We start from the raw sequence: 24440 nt of genomic DNA, 5'->3' as shown, positions 1-24440 counted from the left end.
TGTGCCCCTTTTCCCCCACAAAATGGATTGAGGGGTTTAATCCAATCTACAGTTAAACACTGTTATGATGAAGTGCCGGAGACAGATGCATTGTTTTAAGCGTAATTTGTTATATCCATAATGTATTCAATTGAATATGTATTGTATAAAGTCAAGGGACATGAAAATGACTTTGCTATAAGCGACAATTCATTAAAAGTATGTTTGATATAAGCCTGTTTTACTGTGTGTATAGTGAATCCTCACCGCAGAGAACAACATAGGTATCTTGATCATTTACATGTATAACAACCTCAACAATTTATGTACTAGCCTAGTCTACAGTAAACCTTAGCATTGTAAAAGTTTGTGCACAAATACTTAATAGGCAAGACAAAACAATTAAATTTATTCATATTTAATTAATTCATTTCTATAAAGTGTCATGACAGAAAGAAATTAGATTTCATAATTTATTGTACAAATATTATATTGCATACATTAGCTTTATAATCAGTACATTGGCAACAAATTACAGCAACAATATACACCCATTCTTGCAAAAAAACAAATGATATCACAACAGGAGGCCATTGGACTCCATATATCAGGCATGGCTAGATGACTTGGTATCAAATAATCTGTATTATATTACTAATTTCTTAAACATTTATATATTACTATTTGTCAGCAATTTTTGCTACCATTATCATATCCATCTACAGTTCAGAATTAAAAATCTGTGGGTATTACTTCCCATGTTTGAAGTAAGAAAAAAATTTCAGGTTACCTTAAAATCCTATATCATCACTAAAAATAGCTTCCATTGAACACTGAATAAAGGATTAATATCTACAACGTAAACTGGTTTAATATCATGTCTTACACAGTTTTCATAAAAATCACAACTTCAGTTTGCACATAAGTACATGTACTAGTAGCCTCCCCTTTCCCTTCACACTAATGATAGAACAGGAATGTTTATATAAATACAAACAGTACATCTGGGACAATCATGAAACACTTCATGCCATTGTAAGGAGTAATTGAAACTTGAAATATAACTATTTACCCAGATCACACATTCCTTATAAGGAACATGTATAAAAATTCAAACATGTAAAATACATGTATTTTTCTTTTCGACATAGCCGTAACAGAAAAAAAGAAAGTAGGGCATGCTTATCATAAGCACTTCATTTAAAAATTGGCAAGCAATTGATCTACAACATAACCAAAGCCCTGAGCACTGCAAATTATACTTTCTACAAATAAACATTAACCCCTATTCTAGTGTGCCTACCTAAATAACAAAATTTCAGCTCTCAACAAAAATATTTTGTTCATGTAAATTATCACATAAGCAATAATAGCACATATACATACCAAACATAAAAATAAAAAAAAAAATCATACAGCACTTTGAAAATAAACATATCAAAGCTGATAAGAAAATGAGGCTTTCATCTGATTTCACATCTCAATAAGTGCACAAAGTTCATTCTGAGATCACCTGAAACCCTTCTTATTCATTCATTCCACATTTAACTTGTACCCCATTTTGTTCACAACTCAACACAAATTAACTTCCACATCCTTGGCCAATTCCTGTGGGAAATTGTGCTAATGGTGGCATTGAGAAAATAAAACAAATTTAATAAACATGAATCTAACAAGAATCAACTTCAAATTTCTATACAGAACATAGGAGGCAGCAAAAGGAGATCCCTAAATGTGAGTATTCAAAACTATGCAAAAATCAAATTCAGGAAACTCTGAACACAACCTGTTTGGCAAATTTTCTTTAACCAATTTGTGGATTCCCAAGGACTGCAATATGTCAAAGAAAGTGAAAAATGCAAAGATCCTTCAAGCTTTTTTCCAATAAAAAATAAAATTTTACAAGTGAAAATAGTGAAGAACCAAGTCATATTTAAAAGGCTAATATAGGTACATGTATATATGGTATTAGGAGCACAGATGGAATTACTCATGACAGACCATGTCCAAGCTTCATCAATTAGCTCTGTATTCCTTATAGCAGACGTATTGTTTATAAACTTAAAGGAAATCTAGAACATTATTTCTTTTCCCCACCCTCAACATTATTTAAACATTTTTCAGAATGCAAGCAAACAGAAGCATACTTAAGCTTTGGAATTAAACTATACCATCCACCCGTTTCATCCTTTTATTATCACTATCCGTGAAATGTGCTCTCAAATGATACTCTAGAAAGCAAAACTGTCAAATATTCTCCCTTACGATAAAATTATGGGGAAAATTAATCTTTCTTACACATTGCATTGTACAGACTTTGTTTTTATTATACAAAAAATAAAAATAACCCTTCAGTGAGAAATTCTATGAAATACCCAACTACATGCATTATTTAAAGAACAGCAACAACAATCACTTACAATTTCAATTGTTGAAGTTTCATTGGTTTTTTCAACATTTAAGAAGCTAAATATAGAATATGAACACCAAATTCGAATGGTCATTTACAGTGATGACATATGACAGCAAACTGACCAAAGAAAATAAATAACATGCTGTTATAATAATAATAAATAATCCGTAACAATGAAGTTGATCTTGACGTGACAGCGTTTGACACAGAACAATGTGGCAAAATGATGAAAGTACTTTTATTGAAGCAATTTACACTGTGACTAAGCCACTAATTCTCTCAGAATCACACACAAGGAGTTTGAAATAAGTACACAGCCCCGGGGGGTGATAACAGTATGAAGTGGAGGGGTGGGGCTGACTCTGAACCCTATCACAAGTGTCAGGAATGATGATATCAGCCCACGTGATTGCACACCAAGCCGGCATCAGAACGGTCGGTTGATTAAGTGGTCGGAACTGGCCGTCCTGCCCTGCCCTCTTAGATCCCCATACGACCGCCTGCTTTCCTGCAAAAAAAAAAAAAATTTATTCAGAATTTTAAAAAAACTTATGGGGGGAGGGAGGTTGACTGATTATTAGTGATCGACAGTAAGTCATAACATTAAAGAACTTGCTTGGAGAAGAAAATTACAATATACCAGGTACATGTATCAATTTTTAGTCAAACCTTGTCATCTCAAACATGATAGGAACGAGAAAAATTTCAAGATATCCCAAAGAGTTTGGGCCTTCCAAAGCGCACACAAATCTATGCTATTCGAGATATCACTGTTTGAGATACTGAAGCTAAACTATAGTTCATAGCTGCTACAGATGAGAACTGACAGACAAATTGTGACTAACACTTTGATTACTGTCTTATATGAGAAATGATTATTATTTCGACATATTAAATTAATTCATTTGGTTGATTGTTACTAGATTAAAATGACCTTGAATTTTACATTTACACTTAAACTGAATTTGACACTTACACTTAATTTATCTGGTTGGTTACTGCTTGTGTTGAGAACTGACATGGAACTTGCTCTTTTCATACTAAAAACCAGAGATAAAAATTATTGTACTCTTTGAATGGTTGATAAATTCTTTGATCTTTGGCCAAAATAAGAAAAGAAAGAACAACTATGAATCAAATAACAAATGTCATCCTAAGAAAGAAAGCTGAAATTCAGAAAATATTAGTACACCTGAAAAACCTCAGAGACATGCTAACATAGAATATACAATTATGTATCAAACTCTTTCCATACATTCTTTAAATTTAATATTCAGTATTTACATTGTATCAAATTATAATCTATTTCAAAATGTACCAACATCTTTCATGCTATTTTCACTTAAGATATTTTTGATTCCTTAAATGGCTAGAACAATAAAAATCCATCACCCAAATCCTGGCTTTCTCTACCACACTCTGTTGGAATGAAATTTTGTTTTAATGAAAAAAGTCTTTTACAAAATTGGGGGATTTTGATTTTGCTCTGATTTATTTGACTTCTAGCACAAAAAAAAAATCACAATGCCATCAACCCCTTAATCACTCTTTAATGCAAGTGACAGCCATCTTGTCATTAAGCTGAAAAGTAAGTCTGTTAAAATAAAAGCTGTAAGAAAACACTTCTAGCTGCTACTTGCTGCTGTGCTGCAAGCAGAAAAAGGGTAAAAAAAAGAGTGTGGCTCAGTTTTGAGTAAAAATCTATTAATATTACCTGTGTACCACTTTACCATATTGCTAGCAATATCCATATATTGTATTAAAAAAATCCATTTGTTATACAAAACCATTATATGTATAGTATTGATAAGAAATGGGGTTAGGACTTTGATACAGAAGCTGAGTGTCTAAAGCAACAGTAGTAGTACAGAGTTATTGTGGCAGGAGATGAAAACACAAACCCAGATCTAGAGTAGGCGGGGCCGCTAGATTCGTCCCAGTAACGGGGAATGGGAGTATCCAGGTACCCTGACCCTGGCAAACTCCAAACGCTGGGCAAGAAACAAAAAACAACGAATCAGAAGCGTCCCATTACCAGCACAAGGCAAGGCTAAGCAATCTGCTGTCTTGTATTTTTTTTCAATGGACTTTTCATTCAATAACAAAACTTTTGGCCAGAGAAAAAAAAAATCAAAGAGTAAATAATTTGTTTTCAGGTGATCACTAAGGAAAATGGTCTCTTACCTGCCCGTTTCTTCGCCTGTGCCCTTTCCTTTTAGTTTCTGCACCAACTTAGCACTGGACCGTCGAATGGAAGCTCGCAGTTTGGTGAAGGACCCACTTCTCTTTAATTTTCCCTTAGTATTTACAAAGGAGGGGTTAAAGCCCAACTAACAAGCCTCAGTTTTCAGAATGTTTCATAATGAGCCAAAAAGGTTTTTGTTCTGATCATTAAGAATTTCAATTTGAGTTCAAATTAAAATGGTTAAGAATATTTCACTGTGCTTCTATGTTTGATACAAACACCATTAATAGTACTCTATGGTTTAGTTTTTTTTAATACTACAGTGCTGTTTTGTGGTTAATCTGAAACTGAGGGTTACTTTTTTTATTCCTTTGCACATGTAAAGCACAGTACAACATAAGAAAGGGTAAACTCCATTCATTGACACCCATCCACACCTCCCCCAAAAAGCAGGATAAAAAATGATGACAAATCCATGCAAGGTGATTCTTAATTAGTGATGTTTTAACATTAAATGAATTTAAAAAGTTATCTACAATAGAAATGGTCTAGAACCCACACTTTTCTATATTAATATAAAGCTAAACTACAGTCTACATTAGACTTTCCCTTTCAAATACCACATACACAACATGCATGCAATGAAAATGTTATGGATAAAACTTATCAGTGCAGAAGTCAAGGCATGTTTTTTCTGTGACAGATGTTAGCAGTGCATTATCAATGAATGGATTTTTCTCCCTCTCTCCAAACTGTTCCAATTAATCAAAGCGACAAAAATCCCACATTAGTTTGCCAAAGATCATACATACACAAGATAAAATGTTAAACCAAAGAAGAATATACTGGATATGCATGATTTTTCATCACTTCACCATTAGTTTTCAGTATGAGAGTATTTTTGTTAGGTTTAATATTAATTCTATCATGGTGCATGAGTTATCTTAAACTGAGTTTGGGATTCAGAATGGACAAACCTTGATTATTTGGAACACTTATTGTGACAATGTGCTTTACTCACCCCCATTCAGGGCCCCTCCAGCCCTATATACTTACATCCTCCGTATCACCAATATGTGACACATTTTCTGTGGAGTTCCTGAACCCCCGATCTTTACTTCCCGATCGCCGCCGCCCCGGATTGGTGGGGGGTAAGTGGTCTTTAGAATAGTCAGCACCCAAGACCTGGGTCTGTTTGACCACATCCAGGGCCTAGCAGAAAACCAAAATTAGATCAAGCCCCTGACCTACACTGACTCCATGACCCGTCTCCCTTTCTTTCTTACCATTCACTTGATACTTTCAATTGAATACTTTTTTGTTTATACAAGACTGAACAAAAATTAGTCCAATGCTAAAGCACTGAGCAAAAAAACTGAAGTTATATTTTGCTGCCACGGAAAAGTTTGACCTTTTTAGTTACATTAAAGAAAGATGATTAAAATGAAAAAAAAAATCAAACCAGAGATAAAATAAGACTGCAAGAAGCAGCTCAAAAATATGTTATGTCAAAAAAAAAACACAAAAGTAAACTTGTGAATGTCAAGTAAAACACTTAATATTGGTCGACTGCATGTTAGCCTTGCCTTGTAAGAGTTTGGGGGTGACAGCATCTACAATTCCTGATACAGGTTTTGCTTTATAACCCTTTCAATACAGAATGCATACAGATTCTGCAGTTATTATATGCGATATATGTAAAATTATATGCATATAACAGATTATTCACATGCAGAATGTTGGGTATAAAATCATCACAACAGAGAATTTTACCACCAGTGACTCCAGATCAATCCTATATTTTGTGCAGCAACTATATATATTGAATATACAGAGTGAAATGTAAAGTAAATGTCAACTCACACTCTTCTTGGATCTCATTGCACATTCCTCTAGCATTTCTGCAGCTTCATATTTTCCCTGCCTCCTGTACAAGGCTCCTAAATTCTTAAGAGTGGTTGTGACTGTCGGACTGTGCAATAATAAAGTATATTCTAAGATAAATTAAGCACTTCTTTTCAAATATTTTCAAGACTGATTAAACAAAGTCAGTTTACATGTCTTTATATAATTATATAACCAACCACTTCTATCATTTTTCCTTGTAAATATATTATGCATAACACCACTATAAGATGAATTTTTGATAATAATGTTACCTGTCAACCTTGGCAGTTTTATGCCAGCCCCCATACTCAGGCAGTGGAGATCCTTCCTTACTTTTACCCTTATAAACACAAAGTACATGTAGTAAACCAAGCAACAGTTTTTGTAAAATATTCTCTTCATTCTCATTTCCAATTCATTCAAAGAAGTCATTCAAATGAATCTTTATTTCACTATCTTTAGAAACATAAAATTTCTAAATAACTTGTGAATATAATTTTTTGTCTTACTTTATTTTCTTCTCTTTCTTCAGCTTGCATCCATATAGGTTTATTTTCACCTATAAATGAAACAAACACAAATTAGGTTTCTAGCACCCCCATACATATTATGTCAAAATTTCAGTATCTTTATAAATATCTGAATGCGTTTTAGATGTGATCACTAGACATAAAATGTTTTCTTGTTGAAAAAACAAAGCCTTACCATCTACTTTTCCAAATTCTTTTTCATGAGCTCTAGTTAGGACTTCTTTATATAAAGCCTCTGCCTGCTTATACTTCCCTTGTTTGAGATATGCTGATGCCTAAGAAAATGTATAACTCATTAGTGAATACAATTTGCATTTGTAATTAAGCAGAATATAATAAGTAAACACTTTGAACAATTATTGAAAAAAAAAGACTTATGGAACAATCATTGAAAAGAGAAAATCAAATGATTGACTTTTTTTAAATAGCCAAGAATGAAGATAGAAAAAATTTACATTTTTCAAAGTGGTTTATTAACATAAATTGATACATCTTTAACATGTAACAAAATAAAGAAAATAAATTGAGAGCAGTTAAGGACATGCACTAGCTACCAGTACTGCTAATAATGAAAAGAAATTTTTGTTGTATAAAATGCAGAGAAATGGATATTTAGATTATAGCAAGATGGACAAATGACAAAGGTAAACCCTTGTTTTCTCCATGTATGTATATATATATATGCAGAAAATTGATGAACAAATGCATCTTTATGTACAATCTCACTACACCTTCCAAGTACTTTAGCAAGAAGGTTAAAGAATTTAAATATGACATTCCAAGACAAGGAAAGCTGTATACTTTAAAACGATTAAGGACACTAAAATTTCACAGTGCCACATACATTTAGTACATGTATGTTTAAATTCATATTAAAGTTTTAGTCTACTTCCTGTACTAAGTTTCAGACAAGTTCTTACCAGATTATTTTTTGTTTTGGATACATTTGGGTCATCTCTACCTAAACGTATGAGGTATATTTCTAAAGCTCTTTTATAATAATGTTCCACCTGCAAAAGCAATTGGTAACAACACCAAATCAAAATGAGACATGCAAAAATAAAATTCTTCGTAAAAAAATAAAATAAAATGGCTATCTGTGGTTTGAACTGCTTTTTTCATGGCTTGATTTAAACATTACATGTAAAATTTTTGATATGTATACAATATTACAAGTTCAAAGATCTCATAAGTTTCGATTTAAACAGTCAATAAATCATGAGAATTTGCAATGAAAAACTCAAGATAAAATCCCTTTGGGAATGGAATGATGGGCAACTGCAAGAGATAAGAAAAATATGCACTACAAGGAAAACTAAAATATCATGCAAAAGCAAAAAATAAAACAGGAACAATTCTCATGATTTCAGCCGTTCAATTCTAACCACAGATCCACGCCAAAGTATAAACACCCTGATGATTCCTAGGACCAGTCTTACCAAGTTGTTCTTAGTTTTAGCAACATTGGGGTCATCTGGTCCCAATTTGGTTTCATAAATTTCAAGAGCTCGCTGATAATATTGCTCAACCTGGACAGCATTTTAAAAATGTGTGAAAAAATTCTAAATATAGATCAACTTGGTTTACAGTGTATTCAGAAGTTTGTAAAAAATTTGAATTATACATGTACTTTCAGGAGATCAATAGTTATTATCGTAAAACATTATATTTATCATTTCCAAAATTCAATTGCATGTTTAAAAAAAAATCACTACACAACAAACTTCCTTACCTCTTCATATTTTCCTTGATTTTGACAAAGTAAGGCTAAATTATTTAACTGCTTAGCAACATCTGGATGATCTTTTCCTAAAACCTGAAAATTTTTGAAAATGTTCAGTAAAAAATATGCAATGTATATTGAAACAAAACTATGTGTATTTTCTCATTATTTTGGAATAATTCTGCTCTACTCATGTGCAGTAGCTTATCATACTTTTTGATATTTATTGTTCTCTTAAAAAAAAAATCTATTTAATTTCAAACCCTACAACAAATTACCTTTTCTCTAATTTCTAATGCTCTTTTACATAGAGGTTCTGCTTCTTTATATTTGCCCCTCTTTCCATATAGAACAGCTAAATTATTCAGTGTTGCCGCCACCTACAAGGTAGCTTCATTCATAAAACAAGCTGGATCCGTACATATAAAACTGATAAAACTATAGTATAATACCAAGACAATGCAATATGTGATTACATTTCTTTTATGCAATCCTGCTAAAACAGTATTAAGTCTATATAGATGCTTTATCCTCAAACTTTCACTATTAATGTGTTGATTTACTGTTATATTTTTCTGAATACATTTCCTATACATGTATATACAAGTTTTATACCTGATTTCATGACTATCACAACTGTATATTCATTTTTAAAGCAATATTTCATCAGTAAATACATGACTAAACTATTATCTTATTATTCAAACTCCATAAATGCAATTTTATTTTTTTTAGTGTTCATAGCTGCATAGTAAGATACAATAAGTATTTTAAACTTTCATCACATAAAACAAAATTAAATTTTAATATTTTTGAAACATTTTGATTAAAAAGAATAACAACAACAACTAACAGTTTATATCAAGATTAAAAATAAATCATATCATGCAGTCCTTTGGAAACCATCATAAAAAATAAAAATATTGACCATCCTTTGATGGTCATCATGCAAATTGATGTAAATTATGGCACATTCAGCTATGCCCTAACAACATACTGGTCATTCCCGAAATATGCTATTGTTGATAGCTACCAATGTTTTACCATGGGAATTACGCCCAGATAGCCATGGAATTGGCCCTGATTTTGTTTTTATACAAGATATAGAACTTTTTAAAATAAAAAAGGATAGTAGAGAGATGTTTCTTTTCCCAAAAAAAAAATTCTGTTGTAACTTCCTTCAGCAAAATGTTGAGGGCTGCAGCCGGCTGCATGAAACTAAAAATTCCCACTTGCTCTTTCATTATACAAAAGAAAAAAGTTTCTCCTATCATAACTAAATACCAAACAATCACAAAACTGAAATATACAGTACTGGTATCATGTATAATATTAACTAATGCCAAATCATTACTTTAGATAACAACCAAAGATTTACCGTAAAACAAAAAATAGAATTACGCCATGCAAACTTCAACTATTAGAATGCCATGTTCCAAATAAAGATATAATAAGTGACTGAATAAAACAACACCGAGTATGGACCAATTTCATGCATGAACTCACAGCCGGATGATCAAGACCGAGTGTTTTCTCTCTGATGCCCAGGGCATCATTCAGTAAATTGGCAGCCTCCTTATATTTGCCTTGATCTCTGAAATGTCATTACTTTTCATTAAACCTTTAATAAAAAAATCCTCGAAATACTCTGTGAAGAAAAACTGCCCAAGAGCTGACTTCTTGGGAAGTTCCTTCACATCATAAAGCATTAACTGTTGTTACAAATGACAGAATCTCAATTCCCGAACAAACCATTCAAACATTATATCCAAAGTGTATCAATATTTTTAAATGTGTTCATATGTCATTAACAATTTTCATAGTGATTATAAGAATTTTGACTCTGCTATGACTTTTCCAGTGATTGCTGCGTGATTCGGTCATGTGTAACAGCAGTCACGCTTCGTCGGACACTCACTGCTGGATGATCAGAACCCAGTGTTTTTTCTCTAATTTTTAAAGCATCTTGTAGTAGATTACCGGCTTCTTTAAATTTGCCTTGGTCTCTGTAAAAGAACTTGGTGCTTAACCTCTACACATTATATCCTCATCACAATTTAGAAAGTACATCATTAAAATCTTCCTTCAAATGAAATTGAAGCAATACTGCTTGAATATCATGCAAAAACAGGCTACATCCAAATTCAACTACAACAGTATTGGTTTATATTAACATTTCCTGTACATTGAATTCTGAAATTACATATTTTCAATTTCTAATCAACGTTCATATTTCTAAACGATGTTAACATTACATGCATTTAACTTGTGAATTAATCAATGCTAATATAAATCTTAGAAATAATCAAATGCAACAAGGACATATGTCCAGAATCTAGACGGAGTCAAGCTGTTGATTCAGATGATGATATGAAGTCCTATGGAATATGGAGCATACCTGTATACTAGAGCTAGAATGTTTAGCATAGTTGCTACGTCAGGATGGTCATGGCCACTGGTCTTCTCTAAGTCCTCTAAGGCTTGCTTACAAAGTGGGACAGCCACTTCATAGCGGCCCTGAGAGGCGTACTGGATGACTAGATTATGAAGAGTGCGTAGTCGCGCAGGAATCTCGTACCCTCCACTGGCAGCCTGGGCCATGGCACTGGGTTGTGAGGGAGAAAGGACTGAAAGGAAATACACAAAAAAATATTTAGAAGTGTCAATTTTAAAAAACTTATTCCTGGAAAACCTTTTTGTGCGATTTTAACTTTAACTATTGGAGTATTTACAAGGGTTTGAAGGCATGCAAGGGTACCTGGTAGTGGTATGTGGTCTATTATTAACCTAAAGAATTGTGAATACTCACCTTTTTTTAAGTACATAAAAATATATCTGATGTAGAATAAATTATTGCAGTGTCTAGGAAACAATGAAGACAGCTGGTGTACTAAAGAGAAGTTTAATCAAAAGCTATTTATCAAGTACTTTTAACCAAAAATGTCCTTATAAAAACTAAATTTCAAAAAGTTATCACTTTTCCACAAGTGCCTATTACAAATCTCATTTATTCAATAGCTGTTTTGATCTGGTTTCAGAAGCTGTGTTGTGTTGGGATGACTGTACAGAATCTTGCAAGTGCGTAAATGGATTGTTTCTATCTCACCTTCCCCTGCCATATACAAATCCGGGTCATTGGCAACTCGGTACCTCTCAACAATCTTGTCAAGATCAGACTCGCGAGAGATTTTCATCTCTTTTGAGATTTTCATATCTACATGAAAGGTCATCAATTCTCTTTACATCAATTATCATTATGATAATACTGTATACAGGGTTATTTTCGCCCTTTCACACTTGCAAACAATTTTGCCCCGTTTAAATTCGCCCAGTCATTGTTTTGTTTAAGAAATTGTACTGCATTCTTTGATTTCGCCCCGTTTTAAATTCGCCCAAATGAGGATAGGGCGAAAGGGGTGAAAATAAAACGGGGGCGAAAATTTCCCTGTATACAGTATGTGAACTGCGTATAAAATTAACTTCATTTGTATCACAATGATGGGTGAAATCTTGCTCCAGGTCCATAAGGGGAACTTTGCTGTCATTAGCCTTACCTTCTTGTTGTGGAGGTTCATCGTCATCGTCGGGAAAGCCGAGGTCCAAGGACTGTGTTGATTGGTCAGATTCTTTCTCTCCTTCTGAGGTCTGAAAAAAAAAGAAATTGTAACAGTCTCTTTACAAGTCATGTGTATGTCTTGTTTTCATGAAGAGAAATTTGAAATTAGCTTAATTTAAGCTAAATTTTCCAGTGAAGCAAATAATTCAATAATTATGTCCTAAATCATTTACACACTAAATAAGTTGTTAAGTATTTTTTTACACTTAAATTATCAAAATTAAAAATAAAAGTTGTAGTAGATAAATAGTCCCACAATAGTTGACCTATGACTAACCTTACATACCAATTCAATAACATAACTGTCAAGAGCTGAATCATGTTTTATAACAAAAATCAATCTCGTCTTAACTGCCACACACACCTGTGATTGTTGATTAGGGTCTGATGAATCATATTTTCTCATCTCATTCATAAACGTGAGATGTTTTTGTTCCTCCTCTAGGGTGGCCACTCTCTGTTCACTCCCCTGCAGTTTCTGCTGCGTGTTGGCCAGCTCGTCCCTAAGCCAGGCATTTTCTTGACAGAGACGTCTCACTTGTGCTCGTAATTTTTGTTTTTCTGCTTCCACATGCTGGAGATGATTTGCCAAGGCCATCATTACCTAAAAGAATTGGGATTTCTATTTATACTGTGATTAACTTTTATTATCTACCTTATTCATACAAATAGTCAAACACATTAACAGAACTGTATGCCTCATCCCCCTCTTTTATTCACAAAAGAATATTCAAGAAGTGGTAAGAAATTATAACATTAAATATGTTCACGGCATCGCTGTCAAAACTCAACTTAAAATATTAAAACCATAATGTGAATAAAAATTTATTTCTATCTGCATGCTCTTTATATTGTACTGCTACAGCTTCCAAGGTTCACTACTTATCATATATTATGAGAAATAAGACACTGTGATTCTTTCTTATGGCACTGAAAAGTCACGACCCTGTCTTGTCTACAGGTTAAGAGCCATTCTCTGTAATGACTTGAAATTTTATATAGGAGCTGTGGCACGCATAGTCTCAGAATTTCTCCAAACTCTCTATGATAAAAGTCTTTGATACCCTTAACTAAAATCAGGCAAAAATTAGTTGCTATGTGTTATAGTTACCATGGCAACATGTCTAAAAGTTTAAAAAATGACATTTTTTACCATGTTTGGAGCCCCAAAATTAACATTTGCGGCAAAGCAAACAATTGGCATTGACTGTTTCCAAAAGTTGAAGGCCTGTTGCCTCAAATGCATGATAACCAGGTTTGGTAAATCAACTATTACATACGTTACTATGGTAACAAATTATTAAAAAGTAAAAAAAAATATTCATTGAATTTTATAAAGTCATACACGTAAAAATAAAAAGCAATTATAGGATGAAATGTGATCAAATAATAGAGAAAAGAGCCTTGAAACATATACCAAGAACAAATTATGATATTTCAGTTTGGTTGGCAATGGTTGCCAAGGTTTTTATACAACAGAGAGCCTTCAAATTTACACTCTGTATGTTTAAATCTGATCCTATCATTTAAGAAAGCACATTTCCTCATAACTAATGATCAATTTTTAAAGATGTTGGTGTGGTCCTTATTTTCCCATTTAAAAAAATTTAGATCGGATTCTTTAAATAGAGCGTTGCTATGGAAATAAGAAGAAAAAATATGCTTAAAAATCTGAAAAATATTTTGTTACCTTGGATACGTACCCTCAAATGTAGATTCCCAAAACTTTTATGATTGATATTTATTAACAGCTAACCTGACTTTTAATTTTGACTATCATCCAATCTCTAAATGACTGCAAGAAGCTGGCACACAGGGTTTAATATTGATATAAAGTTCACAAAATCGAACATTTTCCCTTCTTGGTAACCATAGCAACAGTGTTGTTTTCTTCGTCAAGTTTTATCAATATATGATATTCAACTTCAGTTCTAACAGATAAGTACTATTCAAGCTGAGTCCTTTAATTTGTTTCTTGATTATATGGCAATTTGATTCTTAATGCAGCGAATAATAATTCACTTTTAAGCACTGGTACTTTGTTTCCATGGTAACACTGCAAAGTAGCAATTATACCCAATATTTCTTATTGTTTTGGTGTTGCAAGGTCCTAAGGATGTATATTTGCCAGTCTTAAATTTTCATGTTTTTCCTCAAGACAGTAGCATTAACCCAATCTTAGTTACTGGTTTTGCATGGTTACACTATGTTACCATGGCAACCATTAAAGTTATTTATAGAATAATATTGCTTATACTTATATACTTAAGGTCAAACATTTTCATTGTTTTTCTTAAGTCGTTGATTGAGTTTGAGCATGTAACACCTACCATTAGTGAATATGGAGTGTTTTTCAGCATATTTCAGCATTTTGAATGTATTCCAAATGTACCCTTGGTTACCACTTACTTAGAGATATATTCTAAACAGTTTCTTTACAGTATAAGTAACATCAAGGTGTCATGTTTTTGTGAGAATGGTTTGTTTGCTTTTTCTAGTTTTTATTAAGCCACAGTCAAGATTTAAAGTGGCTGAAAATCTCGATTTTTCAAACTTTTCCGGCTGTTGCCATAGCAACCGAGACACTTAGCAACGAAATTTTGTTTGATATTTGTTTCTGGTGTCAAGTACTAAGCATGGGTGAAGTTTCATCAAAATCGGTGACCATGCGTGGCAACGAAGTTTAAGTGGTTACAGAGAATGGTTATTAATTTCTAAAGTTAAACATCGATCTATTGAATGCTAAATCCAGACTGCAGCAACCATCAAAGGAGATGCTAATACAACAATGTAACTGTAACATGCATTCTTTTTTCAAGTCTGAATCTTTCATCATTGATATTAAACATTAATATACGAGAACATGTGGGGGAGAGAAATGCTCAAATGTCAAATTAGATTATCTCATACAGATAAAAATGAGAAATGAATATTCATTATTTAGAATATAAAATTTTCTTCTGAGATATTGATCTCACTTCTATAACATAATCGACACTGGTATTTGGAGCAGTGCAGCAATAACAGACCAATACAAAACAATGCCAGGCAGCCACTGCACAATAACTTACAGAATGTCAATGTGGGGGTTATTCATTAAGTAGTGTTTGATCTGCTGTAATTCAAACAGATTTCCAGAATACAGAGAGATTGGAAAGAACTAAACCTTCAAAGAGATCCAACCCTTAATTGCAGAAACCATCTACCCCAAACCCTCATCAATACATTATCGGTCAAATTTCAGTCTGGTAGACCATTCACCTTTGCAATCTTCTACGACATAAAGGAAATGGAAACTTCTGAAGACCATGCTGGTAGCGCATGTAAAGATTTCACAACAAATATATTAATGGTCATGTATTTTGTTCTTTGTAATTTCTAACCATCAGGTCCTAGTGGTGGTTATATTCCAATATTGATCCAGTTTTCCGGGAACTAGCTACCATAATGAGATCTAGATGTTGTTGAACCAGAGCAGCTTACAATTTTTGTTTTTTGTTTCTACATTTCTATCAATTTACAGTTTTCTGTATTCACACATCTCCCCCCCCCCCCTTTACCTGTGCTTCACTGAGGCCTAGTTCTATGGTCTCCAGTGACTTTTTGAGGCGATTAGTCTTCTCCTCCATCAGATTTGTATCTTCATTTTCTTTCTTGATGGTTTTCATGGAGGAGAGCAGTCCATTAAGAATCTGGTGATGTTCATTTTTCAGCGTGTCCAGGCCTTGCATTATCGTCTTTGTACCACTGATGATCTCTTCCTGGGAGAGGGACGTCATCTTCCCAATCTCCTCTATCTTCTTACTGCAACAAAAACAACAAACAGTTAAACTTAAACCCTCCTCTATCTTCTTACTGCAACAAAACAATGAACACAAATACTTAAACCTTCACAAAATTATATAATTAAAAGATTAGCAGTGTGGTTCATTTCTGAAGGCAAAGCATATCATTGCACAATAAATTAAATGATTCTTTGCCCTCTTTTTCATGCTACAGAAAACATTTTCTTTGATGCAAAAACAATAATATCCTTTTTCTAAATAAATCTTGTGGTAACTGGTAAGCAATGCTTAAATTACACTGTAAACATAGTAATATTGATGGGTTAAAAGTTTGATAATTTTGGAACATGACGAGTGGAAACTTAATTTACTTGTAATTCATAAATGTTGTCAAGGTTTTCACATCATCAAAGGTTTCTTCTTTTTAATAATTATAGTATTCAACTTAACTACATGTATCACCATATCAAGTCTATATCAATCTTAAACCATGGACTAATACTTCCATTTCATCTGAGGTTTTACAAATAGCCAGGTCAAATAACAAATACAATGGAAGGAAACCCATAATTACAGAATTAAAGATTGTGAAGAAGGCTGCATCAACCACATTACAGATAAATCAATACAATTGTTTAATTTGAGCCTATGTAGGATGTGTTCAGGTTTCAGTTGTACTGACAGAAATACACACATAGAATACACTGATGTTTGAGAAAAGGTGTATTATGACATCAAGTCACTTTAAGAAAATAGCAGAACATTTTCAGTACCACTCCATTGTGATACATGTATTAAACACTAAATACAGAAGTACATTAAGCTTCGTTTAAATTCTCTCCTGCCCTGGAAAATGTTTTGCATGTTACTGGAAAGTAATTCACATAAAATTTCTTTCCACTCACATACAATGTCATGTTCTTGTCATTTTAATTTCAGATTTATTTTGCTAAGAAAAAAAAAAACAGAAGAAAAAGGGGAAAAAAGTGATACATGTACATTACAGCTAGCCTCATTAAATGAAATTGATATTGATCATTACTGTTGAATATAACTATCTTGTCATCATCTCAGCGTACTTTTGGTTATTCCAGTATAACCATGCTCGTAAAATAATTAATTTACACAATTACAAATTTTCCTTGTCTTAATTTTTATGACTGTCACAATTAAATCATAACATAGAGACATGCAAGAAAAAGTTCCTGGTGATTCCTTTTCTAGAATCTTCATACATGGACTCAAGCTAGTCTAATGTTTATCATATTAAAAATAAAGACTTAATTAGTACTTAGATGGGATTGTTTACAAAAAAATTACAAAAATGAAATACAAAAGAAAAGAAATTGTAGAATTTTATTCAGACAAGTATCAAATTAATTAATGAATATCCCATCCAATGGCCATTCAAAATTCTTTTTACTAGTACATGGTATATTAAAATACTGCAAAAAGATATAAGAGAAGAAAGAGGTAAAAATCATGCCTGTATAACTACGGACAAGTTGAACTTTGTTCATCTCAAATACCAAGAGTACTTTATGGTCAGATGAAAGTCCCAACTACTGTACTTTTTTTGCATGTATTTTAACCTCAGGATCTTGAATTTTTGGGTTATCCCCAAGTTTTTTTTTCTTGGTCCCATGAAGTTTGATGTAACAAGCTTTGACTTTTCTTTTATTTTAGATTAATTGAAAGTACATGTTAAAATCACTGAACACAGACCCAGAATTTGATAAAGATAGGTAGATGAGGAAAACCCAGTTTGTGACTCACTCAGATATTAAAGCTATAATTTTTGCAAAATCATTTAAAATCCAGAAAACCTCTCTTAAAAACACCAAAAATATACCATTACCCCATTTCATAAACACAAAATTATTTATTCAGAGTCTGTTATACTGTCCCAGCATCTGATGACATCATCCCAATCATAATATATGCTAGAAAGTCTATTCACTACTCAGCTCAAATAAACCACAGAACTCCCCCCAAAATTAGACCTGACCCCACTTACATTCTATAGGCCTTCACAGTGTCTGTCTCCATTTTGTAAGGCAAATCTAAAATCCCGGACACTTGTTGTTTCTCGGACAAAAATCCTCCATGATACAAATCCTCCACCAAACTAGTCAAGTCCATTATTTAAAGGGGTCTAAGGCTAATGACTATGACTTCAACAAGTGTCTATCCTAGTAGGACAACCTTCATTCCTCTATCAAACCTCGCATCACAAATCTGGACTGCGAGGACTAAATTAACAATCACACAACAAGCCTGGAATAGCCAAAAAACAAAAGCAATCTGGCCAGACTCAACCCTTTCATTATTCAATATGGATTAATCCTGCACTATATATGATCAATATAGGAATTTCATTGGCTTTTCTCCCCAGCATGTTGAAATGAGCTATTGATTTTTGCGGCTATTGATCCGAGACTGGCCTGATGCATGCTTACATTGATGTCACCCTTCTTCATAATTTATGAACATAACATCTCCAAAAAGAGAAATAACTGTGTTTTAACTGTATACTTAGCATGGCAGATTTTTTTGAGAACAATGCTGCCATAATATATTACAGACATAATTGTGTACATTGCTACAATATTTATTACTTTCTAAGTATTTATTATAAGAATCAAGTTCATTTTACTAGTAATTTTTAACCATAAATTACCTTTGGTTTGTATTGAGTATATCAGGATTCCTTGATAGAACCTGTGTTTTTGAAAAGTCATTTGTTTGCATTCTCAATAGGTAGACAATTGTTGACATTCATAGCCTGTATTCATGGAAGAAATATGATGGAAGGGATAAATGGTACCAAGAGAAATACCATTAAATGCTCCTCAAAGCCATTTAAAATGTTGACATTCTACATAAAATGTATCTATAATTAACTCAAAATGACTATTACAAGGAATAATCAACAAAAACCTTCTACATAAATATTTTTTGATAAACATGATAAAGTAGGAAAATATTTGCAGAAAATCTTCTGTTCAAATATTGTAAATATAATAAAATTGGTTTATGGTTGGTTGTTCAGGAAATAAAAGAAAAAATCATTTATATATATTCAGTCTTATGTACTAGAACTGAAATGAAGCATGTCTGAATGGTGTAAATCTTATTGTCAATATCAACTGTGTTTGGGAAAAGACATTGAACACATGGTTTCCGTCAGTAAACAATAAATTGGCAAAAATAAATTTAAGTTTTTGGGAATAATTGTCGAACAAAAATCAATGATATGGCATTTTCAGATTTATTGACCTGTAAAGGTCATTTTGAAAATTTAAAAATAATTTTAATGAAAATTCACTTACAACTTTTTTTTTTTTTTTTTACCTTGGAGGACATTTGCAATTATAAACTATTCTGAGATTTTTTTTTCAATTTTGATGTAAAACTATGTTGAAGAAGGTCAATGTAATGAATGACTGACTTCATTTTACAAATGTCTTTGTATTAAAACATATTTCTGGTTAATCAGTTATTACTGTACAAGACAATGAGTCCTCAATGAAGACATTAACTGAGCATTGGTCTGTGAATATTTAATTTCATCCCAAATTCCCAATTGCAATTAAAATTTAACTTTCTTCCACAGTTAATTCAGTAAACTTTCAATCTAATCAATAACTATGTTTTCATTGCCATTATTTTTTCAAAACCAAAAAACAAAAAAATCGAAATTTAATTAAATTTTCATTTGAGATATCACCTAAGGCATACAGATGACCCTTGCCTAACTTATATAAAGAGACAGTCTGTTACCTGACCTGTATTCACTTTCACTTACTCAAACCTACACACCAAACATTATCATAGTTAAAATAATGACAATGACACACAAAAACGAATAAGGGAAACATAAAAGCTATTGTACTGGACAGATTGATGTAAGAAAAAAACAAATAATCAATCCTAAGTGACATCTTCTACATAAGTATCATTAAATAAAATTGCACCAAGACGATCACATCTGATTTGAAGATGTTGCAATTGTCACAACTGAAAATCAGCACTGTTGTGGATATGATCATACAGAATAAAAGTGTTTGGTAATGGTGTTAAAAATTTTCAGTAATGTTTAAAACATTTTTGTTCATGAATAAAATTCTAGTAACACTGGGTTTATGAGATCCACAATATCTAGTAATGACAGACATGTTTTTGTGATGGTTTGTTGTCTTCATCAGTGGTAGACTCTGAATTATCAAGACTAAAATACAAAAGATTTTCAGATTCATATCAAGATTTAATTATAACACAATAATTTGTTCAATTATAGAAATCAACTTTTTTCAGTGACAATTCTGAATAATTCTAATAATGAGAGTTTGCAGAAGACTGTAACCTCCAAATAATATAAAAGAACCAGGAATACACTGAATAAAATTAACATTTAAGATAGGCTATGGAGCCTTGCTAACACGGGAGACTATAGAACTACAAAGATTACTGTATACAGAGTTATTTTTGCCCCATGTTATTTTCGCCCTTTCAAACTAGCAAACAATTTTGTGACATTTTAAATTCACCCAGTTATAGTTTTGTTTAAGAAATTATTACATTTTTACTCGTGAAATACTGTAATTTATTCATTGAATAATGCAAAATGATATCCTCTCATGGTGTGACGAATATCAGAAGTGCGGGAAAACTCTCGATTTCCCTTCCCATAACGAAGATTGCTGTAAAAAAATCTTTCTTGAGCTAATTTAAGACAGATGGAAATAAATAAACAATTCTGACATCGAATAAAACTGTCAAAATTACCAAAAATATGTTGCTAAATCCATGTTTACAGTGTTTTCACCTCACTTAGCTATGACGTCTCAACCGCTCAACTATGATGTCATGAGCCTATGACTGTATTACAAAAAGACAGATGCAAAAGAAAAATCAAAGAATTTTTTTAAAAATGTAATGAACAGAAAATTCAATGTTTTGTAGATGAATATGGAATTTATTTCTCTCGTGAGACAGGATTTTTTGATATTTTCACTCGTGCTTCGCACTCGTGAAAATATCAAAAATCCTGTCCCACTCGTGAAATAAATTCCATTTTCAACTACAAAACATTGAATATCCTCTATTTATACTATATTCTTCGAATTCGCCCCATTTTAAATTCGCCCAAATAAGGGAAGGACGAAAGGGACGAAAATAAAACGGGGGCAAAAATTTCCCTGTATACAGTAATGATTTGATAACTTGGTACTTAACTGTGCACATTAAATCTATAAAATGAAGATTTCAATGGAAGACATAATCTACAAGTATCAATTAAATGTTTACCTCTTAAGGATTTCACAAATATCCATACCACTAATGCCTTATTGTCAAATGCAACAACATGTTTGTCACACTCTGACAATAGTGAAAAATTCAATACAAATCATGTATAAATGCATTACATTCCAAACATGTGTGAACACAACATCTGTGATGTCAAGTATATTTGGCATGAGATTAATTGTTAGTAGATCGAAAAGAAAACAGTCAATACCGTTCGTCTTCATCCATGACTTGTACACTTCTTGTCTCTTCTTCCCTGGTTATCTATCAGTAACACATTCCCTAAAATGTTAATAAGCAAGCATAAGGCATTCAAGGTAAAACAAGTTAGTTAAGAGCTACTGGCAGAGTACACAATGCAACTTTTAAGAAAGATTTTCAATGCAAAAGGAACATGTGTCTTAAGGACACCTCATGTGTATACAACAAACATGCGAAAAAAAATTCTTAGGATAGATTTTTTTTGGTTTGGTAATTCGTGTTAATAATTACCGGTAAATTTCATTCAGGTTGCAAAATTAAAATATTCATGGAAACTTGGAAAACCATTAAAACTCTCTGTTGCCATGCAGAATGACTGAATCAAAAAAGCTTATTTAATAAGATATATACAACAAATACATGTAGATGTAATTCTATTACTCAAGATTATTCCATACTTTCATGAAACTAATCCGTTTGAATTTGGAAATTTTTCTAAGAACTTCACAAATCATTTGATATATCTTACAGTGACTTAAACAGCAATTATTCAGAGAAACTTCATTCAGGTAAACCAAATGCACTAACGTAAAAAACAAAAAAAAAAAAAAACAATTTAGAGATCAAGGGACAAGAGGAGTAAACTTTGATGATATGGTATTTCATTATAAGGCTTTATTTTCATGCATGTGATATTTGTAACTACCCACATATGAACCACATGAGATGTAATTTCATTTTTTGTCATGAGTGGATGTCAATATGTTGAATGGTGGTTCAGATTTTATTAGATGTGTGACGGTTGAGATCTTTATTGAATATTTATTAATTAATATTCCAGTAATTGATTATTACTTTTGTACATTGACTGATATTAAATTAGCATAAGTCTATGTTTATTAGTGATGGGGAATCGGAAAAAAATCATAATCGATTATCGGTAATAATCGGCTGGGCATAATCGATTAATAATCGATTATAATCGAAATTTTGAACTTTAATGAAATTAATACAGAAAAGTTAAAACTTATTCAGATTTCTGTCAGACTTTTACAAAAGAAACATTTACTTACATTAAATATTCCAAAATGTTAATTGAAATTTCTTTTTTAAAAACTGGAAAATAATATTTTGTTTACTTTAAACAATATAGGACTATTGAAACAGAATGAGTATATTTATTTTTTGTAAAGTCCATGCAATGGGTATTTTACTGATATTAGTCCCACCTTTCATTAATATATCTACATATTTATTTCTTAAAATTAGTTTTAATTAGTTAAAATTGCAAGTTTTAAAAGTAATTATCCAAAAGTTAGACTTGTATTTATGATTATAATTACGTTTAAAGATTGACTAGATTAATTATGTTTTCCTTTACTTGCAATATTACCGTTTCCTGGTATTAGTCTAACCCCATATTTAATCATGGCGGTAAAAGTATCAACAAGACACGGGATCCTTCCATGTTTTCAACATTCATCACTACTTTTATGCTCTTTGCACTTGGATTTGGTATTAAAATTAAAGTATGACAATTTTATTTTTTGTTAGCGATGTCGGCGACATTTATTTTATAATCGATTAGTAGCATCGAAGAGCTTCTAACGACCGACAATCGATTGTCGCCGACAATCGTTCCATCACTAATGTTTATTATGTATAAAATATACCTATTGCTATTTTGTTAGCGTAATACTTATTGTTCTATTGATTGTGCGCTAAACGTCATTTTTTATGTTATGAGTATGACGTCACAGTACGTCCCGGCCCGGGTTAGCCCGACGGTATTATTACTGACGACTGTTGTAATTTTGAGGTGTGCTGATTTTTATACTGAAGAAAGTGAACGTGTTTAGAGGAGAGAGCGGTCTATATTTGACCTGTAAGCATTGTTATCATTGTTATAGATGTTTATTATTGTAATTAAATAAACGGTTAAAACTGAAATCGATTCCTGTTAATTGATTCTGGGACTATTGGGCAACCGCCCATTACAGATGATACATCACTGATATTCTTCAATGAAGAATTTTGATAGCACTTGGTTTGATGATGTTTCTACAAACTAGAATTTTTTTTAAATCATGCATTCCCCCATTTAGCAGGGAAAAATGGGAGGGGGCACATGGCCTTCAGGCAGCACACCACAATTGCATTGCACCATTTTTCAGTAGTGTAAACATGTTGCATATGATGCACCCCCTTCCTATGGGTTTGAACAATTTTCTCTGCAGAGACCACAAATTGGATCTGTTGCCATGGTCAATTTCTCATGTGCATAATGCTTTTACTCAGGTGACATCACACAGTTTCAACTTGCCAACCTGAGTACCAGGTAATATCAAAAAGGGTTTGTTTCATCCTTGTCTATTTATATTCATCAACATGACTTTGATTTCACACAGCTTCAGAAATTTGTGTCTATGATTGCATACCGAACTTTGTTTCCAAAATAAAAGTTAGAATCTCATAACTTGAAAATATCAAGTTTGTGTTCACGGAACTAAATAACTGAAGACATCCAAATATAAAACCTCAGTACCTGTGAATCTCGTGGTAGACAGTCAGTTGACCGAGTTGACGTGTTCACTCCTCAAGAGTAGAAATATGCTGTTGACAGACACATTCTCTCTGCTAAAATGTGATTTTGAGGAATTTACGCGCAAACTATCGTAATTTTCTGGTTTGATAGATTGTGTGAATAAGTGTGACTTAAAAGAGGATGGAAATGTAAACAGCTGACTGTCATTTAAAGTTCTTTTCACACCTCCCAATCATCATCTCATCTCATAACATGGCGGAATGATC

At 32.4% G+C, this 24440-nt stretch overlaps 1 protein-coding gene across 11 annotated transcripts; it reads right to left on the bottom strand.

The window, feature by feature from the left end:
* Positions 1-381: 381 nt before the first annotated feature.
* Positions 382-24440, bottom strand: LOC134272851 (kinesin light chain-like). Of its 11 annotated transcripts, XM_062755063.1 has the most exons (20): positions 24175-24440; positions 21640-21710; positions 15894-16137; positions 12698-12937; positions 12272-12362; positions 11116-11344; positions 10224-10311; positions 8996-9097; positions 8727-8810; positions 8434-8523; positions 7915-8004; positions 7170-7269; positions 6974-7023; positions 6737-6804; positions 6441-6549; positions 5634-5789; positions 4577-4689; positions 4294-4383; positions 3369-3432; positions 382-2900 (listed from the first exon to the last, which is right to left on the bottom strand). In XM_062755063.1, the coding sequence occupies exons 2-20, from the start codon at positions 21654-21656 to the stop codon at positions 2820-2822; spliced, it is 2106 nt and encodes a 701-aa protein (XP_062611047.1). In that variant the 5' UTR covers positions 21657-21710; positions 24175-24440; the 3' UTR covers positions 382-2819. The 11 variants fall into 11 exon arrangements, with proteins under 11 accessions (XP_062611047.1, XP_062611053.1, XP_062611003.1 ...); XM_062755069.1 differs by lacking the exon at positions 21640-21710; XM_062755019.1 differs by lacking the exons at positions 10224-10311; positions 21640-21710; positions 24175-24440 and adding exons at positions 10636-10723; positions 18136-18318.

Source organism: Saccostrea cucullata, unplaced genomic scaffold (genome assembly GCF_032062105.1).
Source record: "Saccostrea cucullata isolate Sc308-1 unplaced genomic scaffold, CSIRO_AGI_Scuc_v1 ctg1998, whole genome shotgun sequence".
NCBI lineage: Eukaryota > Metazoa > Mollusca > Bivalvia > Ostreida > Ostreidae > Saccostrea > Saccostrea cuccullata.
Note: the sequence above shows the minus strand (reverse complement) of the source record. Positions and strands in the feature narration are given on the sequence as shown.